Consider the following 16536-nt stretch of genomic DNA (forward strand, 5'->3'; position numbering starts at 1 on the left):
GGCGAGCCGGAGCCGCTGCCGCCGCCGCCAACGCTGCCGCCGCCGCCGCCCGAGCAGGACAGAGCGCGCCGCAGCCCCGCGCGTCCGGCCGCCGCCCGCGCCCAGCAAGCAACCGTGCCGAAGCCACACCGCGGGACGGCCCCGGCGGCGGCGCGCCCCGGCCCGGCCCAGCCCAGCCCCGGCCCCGGGCGGCCCGGCGGCCGGCCCGCCCCCGAGGGCGCCGGGCGCGGCGGGAGGATGCCGAAGCCGACGCTGCTGCTGCGCGGGGGCTGGGAGCGCGAGCGCAGCCCCGGGGACTCGGAGCTGGGCCGCCAGTTCCGGGACTGGTGCCTGCGCACCTACGGCGACTCGGCCAAAACCAAGACGGTGACACGCAGCAAATACCAGCGGATCGCCGAGGTCCTGCAGGGCGGCGGCGGGACCGGCGCGGGCAGCGGCCCCGCGGCCGGCGAGAAAGGCAAGTTCCAGTTCTGGGTGCGCTCCAAGGGCTTCCGCCTGGGCAGCGGCCGGGAACCCAAGATGGGCCAAGTGGTGTATGTGCCGGTCAAGACGGGCTCGGTGAGTGCGCGCGCCGCGGCCGCGGGCCGGTCCCGCGGCGGGGCTCGGGGCGGGAGGGTGTAGGGCGGGGTGGGGGGGTGTGGATGTCTGTCCGAACGTGTGTCCCCGATGGTGTCCGTACGTCTGCCCCGCTCGGGGCGCACGCGTCCCTGTCCACCAGCCAGCCCCGGCCCGCCCCGGCAGAGCTCTGGGTTCAGGGCGTCCCTGCCCCCTTCCGAGCCGCTGCCCGGGCTGTGGCCGCGTCGGGCGGGCTGTCCCGGGCTGCTCACCCCAGCATGCTCCGTCCCCTCCCCCCGCCAGCAGGCGGCTGCTCCGAAGCCCGAGCCACCACCCCCCCACACCCGCCCCAGGCTGCCTGTCCCGGGCGCCTCGCGCTCCCGCCCCCGGGCCGGCTGGGCGGTGTGTGTAGGGGGTGGTGCCGCGGACGGTGGCGGGGGGGTGGGGGGGCAGGGACAGCCTTGGGACGCTGAGTCCGCCTGGCCTCTCGGCTCTGGGGAGAGGGCCCGCCTGGGCACTGCCGCCCCGACCCCACCCGGGGCTGCCCGGGGAGGGGCGGCCCGAGCCGCAGCCTGGCGCAGGAGCAGCCTCCCGCGGGTGGGTGGGGCGCCCTCTCCGCCCCTCGGGCCCCTTGCTCCCCCCTCCCTGGGGCGGGGGCGGCCTGACCTATCCATCCCCTCCCCTCCCCCGTCCCCCGGGCTGGCCCGGTTCGGGCGGGGTGGCGTGGGGGGAGGGGGCGGGGAACCGCAGCAGCCGAGCAGGAGGAGGAGGCGAGCGGGCGGGCGGCTGGGCGGGGGGCGTCCCCTCCGGCCCGGGGCGCCCTGGAGGGGGCGTGCGGCGCGGGCCCCGCTGCTCCCCCGTCGGGACCTCATTGTTCTGCTGCGGGTGGGGGCTGGGGGCGGCCGCTCCCGGGGCGCCGTTGAGCTTTGAACTTTCCGTCCCCAGGACCCTCCATTAGTGCGTTCCGCCCCCGGCCCGGCCCGGCCGGCCGGCCTCCCTCCCTGCCCCCCTCGCTCCTTTCCCGGCCTCGCCCGGCCCGAGCGAGCGAGCGAACGAGCGGGGCGGCCCCGCGCCGGCCTCCCTCCCTCTTCGCTCCCCCGCTCCCTCTCCCGCTCCTCCCCCGTCCCGGCCGCCCGCCCCGCGCGCAGCCCTGTCCCCGGCCGGAGCGGGCTCTTTACACACAATTGATTCGGTCGTTACGAAAAGTGCACTTGTCCCCTCCCCCTCCCCCTTCTCCTCCGGCGGCCGCCCGGGCCGGGCCCGCGGGGCGAGGGGGCCGCGAGGGAGGGAGGCGCGAGCCAGGGAGCGGGTCCAGAAGCGCCTCCCCCCGCGCCCAGGGGACGGGGCTGCAGGCCGCGGGGAGTGGGGAGCCGCGAGCGCCGAGGGCGGGCGGCCCATCTGCGAGGAGCGCCGATCACCGCGCCGCCGCCGCTGCGGCCGCCAGCAGCCCATCTGCGCCGCTGCCGCCTCCGGCCGGACAGGCAACGAGGGCCCGGCCGAGGGGCGCGCCTCCGGGGCCGGATTCTCACTGGGAGAAGCTGGGCCAGTGCTCTTCCCTGCGGGGGGTCATTTACGGCCTCCATCCTAAATCAGTGCTTGCCCCCCTCCCAACCCCAGGAGAGCCTGGGTCATTGTCCCCACCCTGAAGGAGCCGGGGACAGCCCCAATCACTGCCCACCTTCCCACCGCGGGAGTCATGAGCACTCCCCAGCTAAAACAGCCCTGTCCACCCTCCATTTTGGCACCACCCCGCTCAGTTCGCTCCACTCTTGGGTCAGGTTTTCGGCGTCAGTGACCCACCAGATGGCTGGGTCTGTGCCCCCAGCTATGCAGGCATCCCAGGGCAGTGCTTCCCTCCCTCCCTCGGTGACCACTCGCAGGGAGCTGCCTCCTTCCTAGTCTGAAATGTGAGCCCCCACCCCGCTCAGCAGTGGACTGGGGAGCAGTGAGCTCCATCAAAAACGTGGCCACCTCCTCCCGGGCTCTCTGCAAGGGTCCACCTCTTCCCAGGGAGTGGGCAGCAGCCTCTCCTTGGCCACACTGCTGACAAGGCAGAGCACTGCCCCCTACCCCCACCAGAACTCCATCCAGGCTTGGGCACTGAAAACCAGGTGCTGCCCAGCCCAGCCCTGCCCAGCGCTTCAGACCCTTCTCAGGCCTGGCAGACCCGCCCTGCAGTTCCCTCACAGCAGGGACCTCACACTACACCCTGCCTCCCTGGCTCTCAGACCAATAATAAGCCCTGCCCAAGGGACTGCTTGCCTGGGAGGCAGAGAAAGGGGACCCAGGCCTCCCAGCCGGGGCTGCCAGGAGGACGACAAACACAACAGACGCGCCCTCCTGCAACAGCCCACCGGTCCAGTTCCCCAAGCCAGCCTGCCTGGTCTGCCGGTCCCCAGAGAGCCCGTTAGTTACCTGCCACTAGCCTAGCCAACCGGAGCCAGCCACAGGAGATGCCCCAATCCCATCCTGCCACCCCTCCTCCAAGAGTCTTCCTGGGGCCCCGTTGTTATTTTCAAATTCCGTTTTCCTTTTCACGGACCTAAGAGGAACAAATCCTACGGGGAATCGAAATTGGGAATGCCCGGTAGCCATGGCCTCTTCGTGGGAGGGGCTGGATGAGACCTTTTTTGAAAGGTGCAAGAGGGTCCCCTGCCTTACACACACACACACACACACACACACACACACACACGATTAAAGTTAGTCATTACCCTGGTGGCAGTTGAATGAGTTTTATCCTGGGTGGGTTTGGGTGAAGGTCATTAGACCAGAAACCTTTACCCGACCGCCATGTGTCTTGGGAGGCCCAAGTGGGTCGGACTCTGAGCTTGCTCCAGAGGTGCCCAGCTGGTGGGCGAGCTGGGCAGAGTGGAACAGATGGTACAGAGGCAGTGGGAGTACCAAGACTTCACGCAAGAGGGGACGTGGGTCACCCCAGCAAGGGCCTCTGGTGTAGTTATGGTTTCCAGAGTGTCTATGATGGGTCATCTCTCTCCCAGGTTGCTCCCCACTGCTCCCAGCCCTGCCCCCCTTGGTCTCCTTCAGCCATATGCAGGGCCTTGGTCCTCAGGGCTCTGCCCTTGTCCTGGCTGGCTGAGGGTCGATGAACTGACACCACTTGTCCTGTCCCATCTGGCCCTGAGCTTTTCTGGGTGTGTGTGACAAAGGCTTAATCTGTCCGGACTGCCCAGGGCTGAGAGGAGTGCAAGGGGAATTACACTCTGCTGGGGCCTCCCACAGCTGGGGCCCAGTGGGGGGCAGGGCAGGGCGGGGGTGGGGTGGGGGGGTCTAGCCAAAGCCTGGGCGTGGGGGAGGCAAGTTGATCTTCAGTTTGCAGGTTGTCACAGGAAGTAGAAGGTGGAGGCTGAGGGCTGAGGGGAGGAGGGCGGAGTCCTCCTGGGGCATACACGGGGTGCTCAGGGGATAAGATCTTTTTTTATGACAAGCTCGGGGCCTCCTGGCCCGGGTCGCCTCTGATGATTATTTCTTGTGTTTGGCCTGTTCTGGCCTCCACCAACGCTTGTCTTCAGAAGCAGGACCCTCGGACATCAGTCCCCGGTGTCAGCCACAAACTAACCTCTTTCCTTTTCCTCTGGCTTCTCAGAGCAGGCTGTCCTCTGGGCCTGAGAGGGCCACCAGTGACAGTTGGGGTGGGGCCACAGGCTGTCTGTCAACTCCCAAGGCTCCTTGGGAGATAGCCCCTCTCAGCCCTACAGTCCCATTTTCTGGATGGGAAAATCGAGGCCTCAGACCAGGGCCCGGGTTTCTGTTGGGGTGGGACTAGGGTTGAGGTTAGCCTGCTGCTCCACCGAGAGCCCATCACTGATGTCAGGAATCCCACCAGGAGAGCCCCTCACCTCCAGGGCAAACGCTATGATCGCCAAACTCCATCAGTGAGACGCCAGGCCATTGTGAGCCAGACCCCAGGTGCTGCGCTGGCCAAATTGACTAATGGTGGTCTTTTCCCAGTTTGTGGACGGTGTTCATTTAGTGGCGCGCATTTCCACCGTCTTAAGGCTTTCTCCCCGGAGCTTTTGCATAAACCTTTGGCACCTGCGGCCGCTGGTCTGGGAGGGAGGTGGCCTTTAGCTTAGCACAGTGTAATATATGCGTGACCTTTGGTTGAATACTTCAGTATTTCCTGGTTTTCCCCATATGGTCACTGCAGCGACCATTTCTGAGTCACCTACTGTGTGTCTGTCACAGTGTATCTCACAACTGATACTCATCAGCTTGTTGGGTTCTTGCCTGGAGGTCAGTGCTCTTATTCTTGCCATCCTTCAGATGAGCACACCGAGGCCGGGAAACTGGGGCCACTCCTCCCCTCATCCCTCTTGAGGCTGCACTGCTGATGACCACATACCTTGAGCTCCGCTGTCAGTCTCTACACATTTGCAGTCCCAACACCAAAGAGTCCTGGATCCTGGATCCCGGTTGAAAAGCATCAGGCTCTTCAGGGCAACCTTTCAGTCTGAAATAACACCTTAGTCTGAATGCATGTAGAAGATTCTTCCTTCTGATAGAGAGCTCTCTGCCCTTAGGTGGGTGCCCGGGACAGGGTCTGTCTGAGCTCTGAGACCTCTGGAGCTTTCCTGGGCCTCTGTGGATGGGTGTGGATGGGAGAAGGGGGCCTCTGTTCTCCTGTGCCTCGGGGACTTTGGGGAGGAGGCTGATGGTGACGTCTGGCCTAAGCCCCATTTGGATTGCTCATGAGAGGCAGAAGTGGACCATTTTGTTAATTAAGCCTCCATGAGTGGGGTCAATGTGGTCCTGAGGACCCTCGGGAGCTGCGTTTTGGAGCCACGGTGATGCTGGAGGGTCAGGCTCTGCCTCCTAGGGCCTACCCCTCGGGCTCTGGGGTCAATCTGCAGGGGAGTGGGAGTAGCAGGCAGCCTTCTTCCTCAGGGAAGGTCTAGTGTGAACACCTCCACCTTCATGACCTCTGCAGGCTGCTGTCCCCTCCCCCCTGAGTGTCAGGGAGCCAGGAGGCCCATCTGGGACCCTGAACTACTGCTGGGAGAACTGGGGGCCAGGAAGACTGCAGCTGGGGCCATCCAAAGACAAAGGTCAAGGGCCTGCCTGGCTTGGCTTCCAGCAGACCTGGGATTCTGTGGCTCAACCCTCGCCATGGCAAAATGAGCTGTATGCATGTAGCACTGTGCACGTGGCCGGCTATCGAAGGCATGGGTGTGGCCTCGAAGGTGGGTGTGAGCATGTGTGTGCAGGCTGGCCAGGCGTGTGTACATGGGGCAGGTATGTGGGGGGGGGCACTGATGCGGCATGGTATGGGCATTGGCAGCCCACAGTGTGGGCACATGTGTGTGCACAGAGTGCGGGGGTCTTGGGGGGTAAAACCTGTTCTGTATAGCAGTGGGTGCTGATGGGGGTGCCCTATAGCCTAACCCAGGAAGCCTGAGCTGCTAGCAGCGCTGGTCCTCCTGCTGGTCTCTGCAGCTGCCTGGACTGAGTGTGAGGGAGGGGGTGGGCGTAAAATTTCCCCATCCCATCAGAGTGATCAAGGCACCTTCTCCTTTCCAGTCTTCTCCCTCCTCCCCCTACTTCCTGTCCGACGTGGGCAGTAGGGCAAAACTGATGACCTTTGCCCGGTGGTGCTTCCTGAGCCCCACATGGAGCATCGTGGGGTGTTGGGTAGGCCTGTTGGAGATGGGAGGGGGAGGGAAGTGGGAGGGGGGCTCTGGCCTGAGATGTATGTCATGGAGTTCCAACTCAACCACTCCCTGGCTAGGCGACCTTGGGCAAGTTGCCTGTCGTCTGTCTTCTCTGAGTCTCGGTTCTCACATCCTGAACACAGGGAGGGTGAGGAAAGGGGTGTCCTGGGACAGTGACGTAAAGTGCCCTTCAAAGTCCCTAGCACATAGAGTAAGTGGGCAGCAGCTGTGAGTCTCCAGGGGATTATGACTTGGGTCATTTCTGTGTCTTTAGTGCCCTCAGGGACTCGGGCAATGTGATACTGGGTCAAACTGAACACCAGAAGGCGACATGAGCCCCAGGAACTTGAAGGCCTGGGGTCTCTCCCTGTACTCGCAGACCCCTGCCCTCCTCTGAGTCTCTGTTTCCCTGGTTACTACACAAAGTCCAGTGCTCCCTCCCAACTCAGAGTCTCTCCCTGGTGCTGGGGCATTTGATCCGAAGGGTCACGGAAGGGTACTGGAGGGACCTGGATAAAGCTTGGAGGAAGGGGGCGGGGGGTTCCCTTCTCCAGCCCCTGTCCTTGGTCCACAGACCTGTGGTGCTGGGCCCTGGCCTCCTATGGAGGATACAGTGAGGTCTGCAGAGTGGCTGGCCACCTCACAGCCTCCCCTAGGCAGGATCTCCCATTTTGTTAAACTTCTGCCCTGCGCCACCCAAGACGAAGCCCAAACCCACTGCCTCAGGAGTGGGTTTCCACTCAGACTCACCCTATCCAGGCTTTCAGAGGCTCTGTAAATCTCCGTGGGACCAGATGGCCTCATCTGTCTCCTACGCAGTGGCCAGTGGGTTTGAACCACGGACCTTGAGGTTAGCAGCTCCATGCCTACATCCCTTTGCCCTGTGCCAGGTGCTTTTCAGTTTGGTTAGTCCCTTGCCTAGGTGACATAGATGCGAAGCTGGCATCTGAGAGGTCAGTGGATCCCTCAAGTCCACTGTGAGCAAGTGGCAGGCTCTGTGTGACCCTCTAAAGCCCCAGGGTGTGGAGGCAGGGCTCTAGGAAGGACCCCTGGGAACAGCAGTAGGGGGCCCTAGCTCTCGAGGCTCATAGTGCCCTCCCTCCCTCCCCCCCCCTCGCCTGAGGGCACTTCACAAAAGCTTCTCAGAGCTGGAAGCTGCCCTCCCACCTGCCCCAACAGCCTGGTGAGGAGGCAGATGCCACCCCTCCCCCTCCCTTCCCTCCCCTCCAATTTCCACTGCAGCTGCAGACTGCAGACCACTAGGCATGGCCAGGCCGAGGGGGTTGGGAAGTGGGGGATTGAGGGCGAGGGAGGAGGAGGGGAAGGATGGGAGAGAGCAGGGTTGGGAGTCTGGACTCATCCTGGCACACACACAAGATCACACCCCGCCCCCCCCCCCCCTCCTTCAGCACCCTGTCCTCTTGGCCATTGTCGGGCCTGGGGTGGAACGCCCTTGCTGCCGATGAGGCCATGGAGGGAGCTCACTCAGGATCCCACACCTCACCCAAGCCGGGTGCACCCAAGTTTACCTGGGTCCAGCTGCTCACTCATGCATTCATTACTCACCCCTGTGCTCCTGCTCTGGCCCTCCCTACGGGGGCCACCCCTGTCCTCCTCCGGGGACCCATTCGATGCTCACCACCTCCACACCAGTCACTTCTGGAGATGCAGCAGCCCCACACCCCTGCCCCAGGCTCCCTGCGCCTAGCCTTGTCTGACCCTTTCTTCTGCACACACACAGCTGGAAGGGACACCAAAAAGCCCATCAGATCACCTGCTTAGAATCCTCCCGGCTTCTCGGGGCTACCAGGCCTTCCCACTCGCCCCTCCCTTGTCCAGCCACGGGGCCCTGGCAGTTGCTGTGGCCTTTGTCTGGGGAGCTCTTCGTCTCTGTGCCTGGCTGACTCCCTGTCCTCCTTTAGGGCTTTGCTCAAGTGTCCCCTCCTCACACAGTCCAAGCCGTCCTGGGTCCTTTCCTCCATGCCACCACCGCTCCTTCCCTCTTGTCTACTTGGGTTCTCCCCATGGCCCTGAGCTGCCCCTGATAAGCATACAAGCAGGCACCCGAGGAACCTGGTGGTGGAGTGGTTCTGCCTTCTAGGAGGTCAACATTTGAAACCAGCCTTGGAGACTCTGTGGGACAGTTGTTATCCATCCTGGAGGGTCACTGTGGCTTGAAATCGACCCAAAGAGTTTGATTGGGGGTGGGGGGGGTTATTGGGTGTTTAGCATCTGTCTCCTTTTACGAGGCTGTAAGCAGCACTGGGGCAGACTGTTATAACCCCGGGACCCAGAACAGCCCCTTCTTCTAAGCACCCCCACCCCACCATGGTGGAGGGAGGCCAACCCCTCAGAGCAGGCGCTAGAGGCCCTGTCTCACCCAGGTCTGTGCTCCACCCCAGGACACAGGGCTTGGGCCTCCTGCCGGAGGACATCTAGGAAGTCCTCCGGAAGCCACCTTTGAGCTACGCTTTGAGGCCCCGAAGAATTTTCCAGCAGGAGCCATTCCAGGGGTTGGGAATGGTAGGTGAGCGTTCATCGGGGTTATGGCTCTCTGGAGAAGCGGGTTCCGATTGAGGGGAAGACTGGTACATGCTCACATCTGCTTGGGATGGTTCTGCGGGGGCCAGAGGATGGGGTGTCCATGGGAGGCTGGGGGTCTCCAGGGAGTGGGCTGGCGTCATTGGCTGGGGCCAGATTGAAGAGAAGGGCCTAGAAAGTCACTCCAAAGTGTTCGCGTGCGAGCACCCAGCCCACCCGAGCAGGTGAGGTTTGAGGAGGATCCCTCAGACTGTGTTGAGAGAGAGTGTGTCCCCGGGAGGGGTGAGGAGAGACAGGTCCCCGGGGGCGGAGGGGGCCCCTTCTCTCTAAGGAGCATGGACGGACGCCTGGGCTGTGGTGATCTGGGAAGTGAAGGTGAGGAAGACTTGTGGGTCAGCGTGAGCCCTAGGGTTCCTGAGCAGAAATAGGGGTCATTCAGGAGACCAGGAAGATGGGACCGTGCCCGGTCCTGTTTAGAAGGGCGGAGGACAGGGTCCAGGGGCAGAATCAGACGGCTGTGCCGAAATTAAGGCTGACTTGAGTGGTGGCAGGAGGTTTCGGAGGAGGCGTGGTGACTCAGGCCTTGGTGGGATCAGGGAGTGTCATCATGCTCATGGGGACCTGGCTGGCCTGGCCTGGGACCCAAGGCGGGATCCTGGGAGGCCTAAGCTTGGGTGGATGACTCATCGTTTTCTGGTGACCCCAAGCTGAGGAATGGCTCTTGGGGACGAGGGGCCCTTCCTTCAGCAGGCTGGTCCCTAAAGGAAGTTGAAGAATTAGGCACTGGGGTCTTCAGCCATGTCTGACAGGGCCTGAGGGTGGGGGTGGGGGTACCCAGGGGACCTGGCTTCCCCTGCCTTGTTCAGTCCTCAGCCATCCTGGGAAAGGACCCCATAATACAGACTAGCCAACAGAGGCACAGTCCCTGCTGGACACCCAGTGCCTCAGTTTTTTCATCTGAGAAATGGGTCTGATGATATAGTATGGCCAGTACAGGGTTGTGGGGGAAACTAAAGGATAGAATCCACGTAAAATGCTTAAAGTCAGGGAGTGTGTTTGTGTGTGTGGTGGGGGCAGATTGCCACTACCAGGAGGGGGTCTGCCCAGGCAGCAGGGCCTCTGGACTAGGTCACAGAGTAACATGACAAATGACAGACCTGCCCGTGGACCCTACCTCTGCCACCCACCAGCTGTGTGTCGACAAACTGCTTGCTTATTCCATTCCCCTGACCTCATCTGTAGAAGCAACTGATTACCCTCCAAGCTGGCTAGCAGGTCATACGTGGGGCCACCGCCCAACTCCAGGGCTCCTTGAAAGCCCTCTGCCCACTACAAGGATCCCCAGTCAGATAGCAGTTAGCCTCCCAACAGTGGTTAGGAGGCCCTTTGTGCCCTGAGATCCTGGGCAAGGGGGTATGAGGGATGAAGCAGGCAGGGAGCTCACAGAGTTCCCACCAGAGCCCGTGGGGGGCCGGCACCCCTCTGGGAGATCAGGAGGCTGGGGCAGGAGCTGGCTGGGAGCCGGGGCTGTGTATGTATGGAGCCTGAGACCCTGCAGGTCAGCAGAGTGTGGAGTCAGGGCCTGTGGAGGGAGAGCCGGGCCGGGCCCAGGCTCTGCCGTTTCCTGCTTTACAGCCTGCGACAAGTTAGTTCCCTCAGCCTCGGTGTACTCCTGTGAAAAATGGGGTGATGAGAGCTGTGGACCTAGCTACCCTGCTGCTGTTCGAGTCAACTGCCTCATAGCAACCCTATAGCACAGTGTGGACCTGCCTCTGGGGGTTTCCCATCTTTACGGGAGCAGCAAGTCTCCGGCTTTCTTCCTCAGAGCGGTTGGTAGGGCAGAACTGGCGGCCTTTCTCTTATCTGCCCAGCTCATAACCCACCAGGCCACCCAGGCTCCCGAACACAGATAGCCAAGCCTGCCCTAAAAGGGAGCCCCGGTCGGACAATGGCCTGGACTCTGATAGGTGTGGGAGGCAGGGCTGCCCACCTGGATGTGGGGGCTGACACCAGCCTGCTCTGAATCCCACACGCTTCTGCTCTTGGCTGGATATCCTTGGAACAAGTCCATGTCCCTCTTTGAGCTTCTGTTTGCCCATCTGGAAAATGGGCCCAGCAGAATTTCCCATCTATGGGGCTCTTGTGGGGAAGATGAAGAAAGACTTGGGGCAGGCAGGAAATGGGAGCTGTTTTCTGCTCCTCCTATGGCATGGCCTGGGGCAATTGGACCTATGGGCCTGGAGCCTGGGGCTGGTGGACAGAGGGGGTGGGGGGTGGGCAGTGGAACTCAGTATTGCAGAAGGAGCAGAGAGGCAGAGGAGAAGCAGGCAGGGGCACTGGATGGGTGGCTGTCCTTGAGGAGGGGAGACTTGGCCTGGTCACCCCCCCACCAGGTCTGGATGAGAGAAGTCGTGGTAGAAGCCAGGGGTGGGGGCAGGTGGGGGCAGGTGGGAAGTGAGGCTGTCCATTGGTTTAATCAGAAATGGGCTTTCAAAGGAGGGAGGGAGGAAGGGAGAAGGGGTCAGGGGACAGTGGGCTTCACAGAATCCAATCAGCTCAGAGCTGGTGTGCTCTTCTAGGCTCAAGTCCTGGCTCCTCCACCAGCTATGTCACCTTGTGGGGCACATCTCACCCTCTCTGAACCTCCACTTCCACACCTGCAAAATGGCAAGTCATGTCAGTGGTCACTGGACACTGACATCAAGAGCTCTGTAGCCATCAGTATCTGCTAGACTTCCAAACCTTGCTGGTCCCCAAATCACTCGCAGCTACTGAGTGTGTAGGGTACATCAGATGCTGTGCTAATGAGTGTGTGACCCCTGTGCGACCCCACGTGAGCATCCAGACATAGGTGGCCTGACGCGCCTCGTTGTCCAGTAAGGGTTCAGAGAGGTCAGGAGCGTGTCTGTGGCCACACAGCTGGTTGGAGGCAGAGCAGGGCTTTGTGCACCTGCAGTACGGAAGTGTCAGACCTGCCCTCCACTCTCCACTCCTAGATGGCCATCTTCCTGGCATCAAGTCCCAGATGCCAGGCTGGGCCCACTTGATCCTCACCAGGACTTGGGCAGTGCATCTTCTCAGGAGGGAGAGGCGGGGTGTCTGTCTCGGGCCACACTGCTCAGCAGATAGGGCTGGCTCACACAGGTCACCAAGGGATGCTGAGGCTTGAGGACCATGGTGGCTAGAAGTGGCATGGAGCCCCATGGCCAGCTGATGCTCTGGACCTGGGCAGGGCTGTGCCAACCCCTCTGAGTCAGGGCTCTACTCACCACAGCTGGAAAGGGTACATGGGGAGAGGGACAACCCACACCCAGGCCTAGAGAGGAGGGGGCAGGTGGGCAGGGCTTGGTATGGGTGGCAATGAGAGCCAAGAGTGCCCTGGGGCTTGAATGGAGCCAGGGAGGGCACTTGTGCCCAGATCAGCCAGGAAATGGGCAAGGATGGGCTAGCATCCCTAGAGGGGGCAGGGGCATTGTGGACAGAGGCGCAGAAGGGACCATGATAAAAGGCATCAGCAGTCCCCACAGGGGCACAGAAAGACCGAGTGTCCACCCCACCCAGAGGGACCCAGTTCCTTGTGTGGCTTCCGGAGACACTTGGCTCTGGAGTTGGGCTGCCAGAGCTGGGATCCTGATCTCATCATAGGTTCACCGTGTGATTAGGGAAACGTACACCACCTCTCTGTGCCTCAGTCTTTACATCTAGAAAGTGGGAGTAACACTAGGACCAGCTTCACGGGTGTTGTGAAAATACAGAGTGCTGAAAGGTCGCCAGTGCAAACCCACCAGCTGCTCCACGGGAGACAGATGAAGCCGGCTGCCCTCGGGAAGATTGGCTGATGTCTCTGAAGTTCTTGAGACTCAGAATTAACCCGATGGCAGTGGGTAGGAAAGGCCTAGCAAAAGGAGCCCTGGGAACATCGTGGTTAAGTGCTCGGCTGCCAAGGGAAAGGTTGGCGATTTGAACCCGCCATCTGCCCCGAGAGCGAAGGATGAGCTCGTCTGGGCACAGTTCTTCACTGTCCTAGAGGGTCTGTTGCTGAGTCAGGTTCGACATCATGGCGATGGGCTTGCTTCGAAAGGCCCGGTGGAAGGCAGGCTGTGACTGTGAGGTTTGCCACTCATTGCGGATGTGTACCCTGTGACAGTGGCTTGCAGGTGCCAAAGCTCAGGTTCCCCGGCTTCTGCCCTTCCAGGCACAGAGGTCTGCCCCGCAGGCCAGCCCCAGCAGGTCTGCCTCTTGAGAGTGGCCTCTGGCATGGAGGAGGGCTCTCTAAGCACCTGACTCCCCAGGCCCTAGCCCTGGCTTCGACTGGAGCTCGAGATCAGGAGCCTGGACACACCAGGTTAGGGGTAGAGATAGGAGGGGATGAGACCAGCTGGGGTAGGGGAGATTCAAGGTCCGAGCTCTGAGTCTTGGTTTCCTCACCCTGGAGGTAATGCCAGCTCACCCTGGAGGTGGTGCCAGGCTGTGTTGGCAGGAGCTAAGGCAAGCGGCTCAGACTTGACAGAGGCAGGACTTGTTCCTGGGGCCCTTCCCGTTGGGTTCCTGTCCTCCAAGGGTTTATGGCTGAGTTGGATGCTGAAACCCTTGATAAGACCCCGAATTGAGACACGTTAACATGTACCTGGGTTTGAACTTGAGCCGGATTGCTTTGTGCTGAGTGGCCTTGGGAAAGGTAATGAACTTCTCTGAGCTTCAGTTTCCTCTTCTGTGAAAGGGATACAGCAAAAGAGCCTGCCGTGCATGCTTGTGGAAGGCAGGTAAGACATGCCCCCTGGGCCCTGGCTTTCCGGAGTTCCCTGTGAGCTGCAGCAAAAGGCACAGGGGCGCGGGCAGTCCATTCATTGGTTCAGTCGGCAATTTTGATTGGCACCTGCTCATTCATCCCACAGAGATTCACTGAGCTTACTATGTATCCATAGTTAGGAGTTAGGCTGCCAACTGCAAGGTCAGTAGTTTGGAAACGCCAGCTGCTTTGAGAGAGACAAACACGGCTTTCTACTCCCATAAAGAGTTACAGTTTAGGAAACCCATGGGGGCAGGTCTACCCTGTGGCAGTGAGTTTGGACTGCAGCCAAGAGCCATTCTATCGGGAGGGGGTGGACTTAAGCCTGACCCTGGAAGTACTAGGGCTACCAGTGCTGGATACAAGCAGTCTCTGGGGTGTGAACCTGTCACTTTGGCACATCCAGTAGTTATGGGCCAGCCTCTAGTCTATCGCAGTAGACATTTGAGATACATACGATGGTCTGTCATAACAAACGGGCAGTACTTTTTCTCAAGTATCAAAACGTGATGAGTACTCTTACGGTATTGTCCCGCTAGAGACGTTCGGGTGCATCTAGAAGCGTTGCTTTAATGTTTTCTTAAGGGTAGAATGGTACACTGAACGATATACTAACATCTACCTAATTGTTTGGACTGAAACCCGACAAAGACAGATAAAGAGTGCAACTCCTGCTCCATGGGAACGTGGTCATAGGCTTGGCATGCCATCTGGCTGGTCGGCTCAGGCAGCCCTGCCCCACAGTGCCGGGCGCTCAGAGGGTCCACATCTGCCTCCTCCCAAGTCCACACACCTAACTCTTCTGAGTCCCCCTTTCCCAGGGAGCACTAGGTACCGTGTACTGGGCCTGCTCCAACACCCCCTGCCCCGGTTCTCCTCCTCCTCCTCCTTCTTCCTCCTTCCTTCTTTTCTCGTGTTCCCTTTGGGATGTTCTGGTTTTCCAGGCTGGCCTTTCGGAAGCCTGTTCCCACACCAGCCTTCCAAGGCACCAGTTGGTGGGTTCTGAACAGCCAACCGTTTGGCTCATATGAGGGCTGAATCCTGGAGGAGCATTGGAGGCGGAGTTACACGATGGGCTGCTAACCGCAAGGTCAGCAGTTCGAAACCAGCAGCTGCTCTGAGGGAGCAAGATGAGGCTTTCTACTCCCATAAAGAGTTACAGTCACAGAAATGACTTAATGGCAGTGAAGTGAGGAGCCACCACATTTGTGCTTTCCCCACACCAGTTCTTTTCACTTCTTCCTCAAAAATAGGGCCCATCCTTCCTCATACTTCCTGCCTCACACAGTCATGCTCACACCGACCCTGCTGCCTCTCTGCTCAAAAACTCACTGTGGCCCCAGAAGTTCTACCATGAGTTCCCTGCATGCTGCCCTCCAGCCACCCTGGGCTCCTGGGTGTTCCCCTAGCACTCACCAGGCCCTCCTGAAACGTCCCTCCTTAGTGAGTTCTTCCCTGACTGCCTTCTCAAACTGCTCTTTGTTCCCTGATGATTCTCAAGCCCCTTCCCTCTATTGCTTATCGCTGGCTGAGTCATGTGGTGCTTGTGTGTGCATTGCTCTCGGGCGACCTGAGGTCAGGAACTTGACTGTCAGGCTGTCTGTTGTCCCCCCCCGCACCTGGTGCACAGTGGGTCCTCAGAGAAAGTTGGTCACGTGACTGTCTCAAGCCTTTTCTCCTTCGTGCCTCAGTTTCTGCCACTGCCAGTCCCGCCATGGCATATCTCTTCAGTCCTCCTAGGAAGTGGGGCCTCTGCCACTGGGAGCTGCTGAGGGTTGTAGAGCAAGAGCAACCTGGGGAGGGTGGGGTTTAGAGAGCTGAACCTGGCCCAGGGTGTTTGTACAGTGGAGTCTAGAGCACAGAGTAGCTCTGCTCCTGGGGACAATGGCCCCAGTGGGAGCAGAAGCTGTAGGCCTGAGGGAGGGGGGAGCTGGGGGCTGAAGGAGTGGGCCCAACAGTCTTTACCTCTTCCTTCCATCAGTTGGTTTGTTCTCCATAAAGGCCTGTGCATCGTGTATTCATCTGCTCTTTGATTTATTCATTCAACAATGTGGAGAATTGCTGGAGCTCAGGTGGGGCACTGCTTAGTACGGGGATGGTGATGCTGATGAGGGGGGTGAGGTAGTGATGGTGGTGATGGTGATGGTGATAAGGTTGGTGATGGTGATGAGGTTGGTGATCATGTAGTGGTGGCAGTGGTGATGGTAGTGGTGGTGATAATGGTGTAGTGGTGGCAGTGGTGACAGTGGTCATGGTAGTGATGATGGTAATGATGGTGATGGGGATAACGTTGGTGATGGTGGGGGGGGGTTGGCAATGACAGTGTGTCTGCTCAAGTTTATGGTGAGCGCTCCCTAGGTGTCAGTCCCGTCCTAAGTGCCCCCCTCCTGTCTGTTTGCACCCTGGGCCACTCCAAACAACCCTTGGAGGCACTAAGATCTGACGCAACTTGCCTGAAGCCCCGTGAACTACTGGGCGGCGCCCGGTTGTGAGGCCAGACAGGCTGGCTGGTCAGCATCTGCTCCCAAAACAGCCCCCACCTGTCACTTGCAGCTTTTGCCTCCAGCCATGGGCAGGTCCCCCCTCACTTCCTGGACTAGGCCTGGCTTGCTGGGCAGGGTTAGAGCCCTGGCTTTGCTCCAGCAAGTTTGGGCAAGTGGTGTCCTTGGCCCTGCGCCTCACTACTCACCTGTGCTATGGGGGGAGCTCCCTCCAGGGAGGCCACCTTAGGCTGTTGGGAGGAGAATTCCCCCCCCCCCCCTCCACTTATATCAGAATGACCAAAAAGAACGGAAGAGCCTTCTCCTAGACCTACCCCTAGAGGCCCAGGATCTGGACTGGGGCCAGGTCTTCGGCTGATGGACCTGCTGCACGTGCAGCCACAGGGAAGGGTGGTTCTTCCCCCTTTCTGCCTCCCACTCCCTTCGCCCATCAGGAGAGAGAAGTGGGACCCAAGTGGGTGGGAAGGTGGGATTTCCA

General features: G+C 60.5%; 1 protein-coding gene across 1 annotated transcript in view; it reads left to right on the forward strand.

Annotated features, from left to right (window-relative positions):
* Window positions 1-237: 237 nt before the first annotated feature.
* NOL4L (nucleolar protein 4 like) overlaps window positions 238-16536 on the forward strand; it is a 127979-nt gene continuing 111680 nt past the window's right edge. Inside the window, exon 1 of the mRNA XM_075563793.1 lies at window positions 238-558. Within this exon, the coding sequence (XP_075419908.1) occupies window positions 238-558 (321 nt within the window). The remainder of the gene's footprint in view (window positions 559-16536) is intronic.

This window comes from Tenrec ecaudatus, chromosome 12 (assembly GCF_050624435.1).
Source record: "Tenrec ecaudatus isolate mTenEca1 chromosome 12, mTenEca1.hap1, whole genome shotgun sequence".
In the NCBI taxonomy this organism is placed as follows: domain Eukaryota; kingdom Metazoa; phylum Chordata; class Mammalia; order Afrosoricida; family Tenrecidae; genus Tenrec; species Tenrec ecaudatus.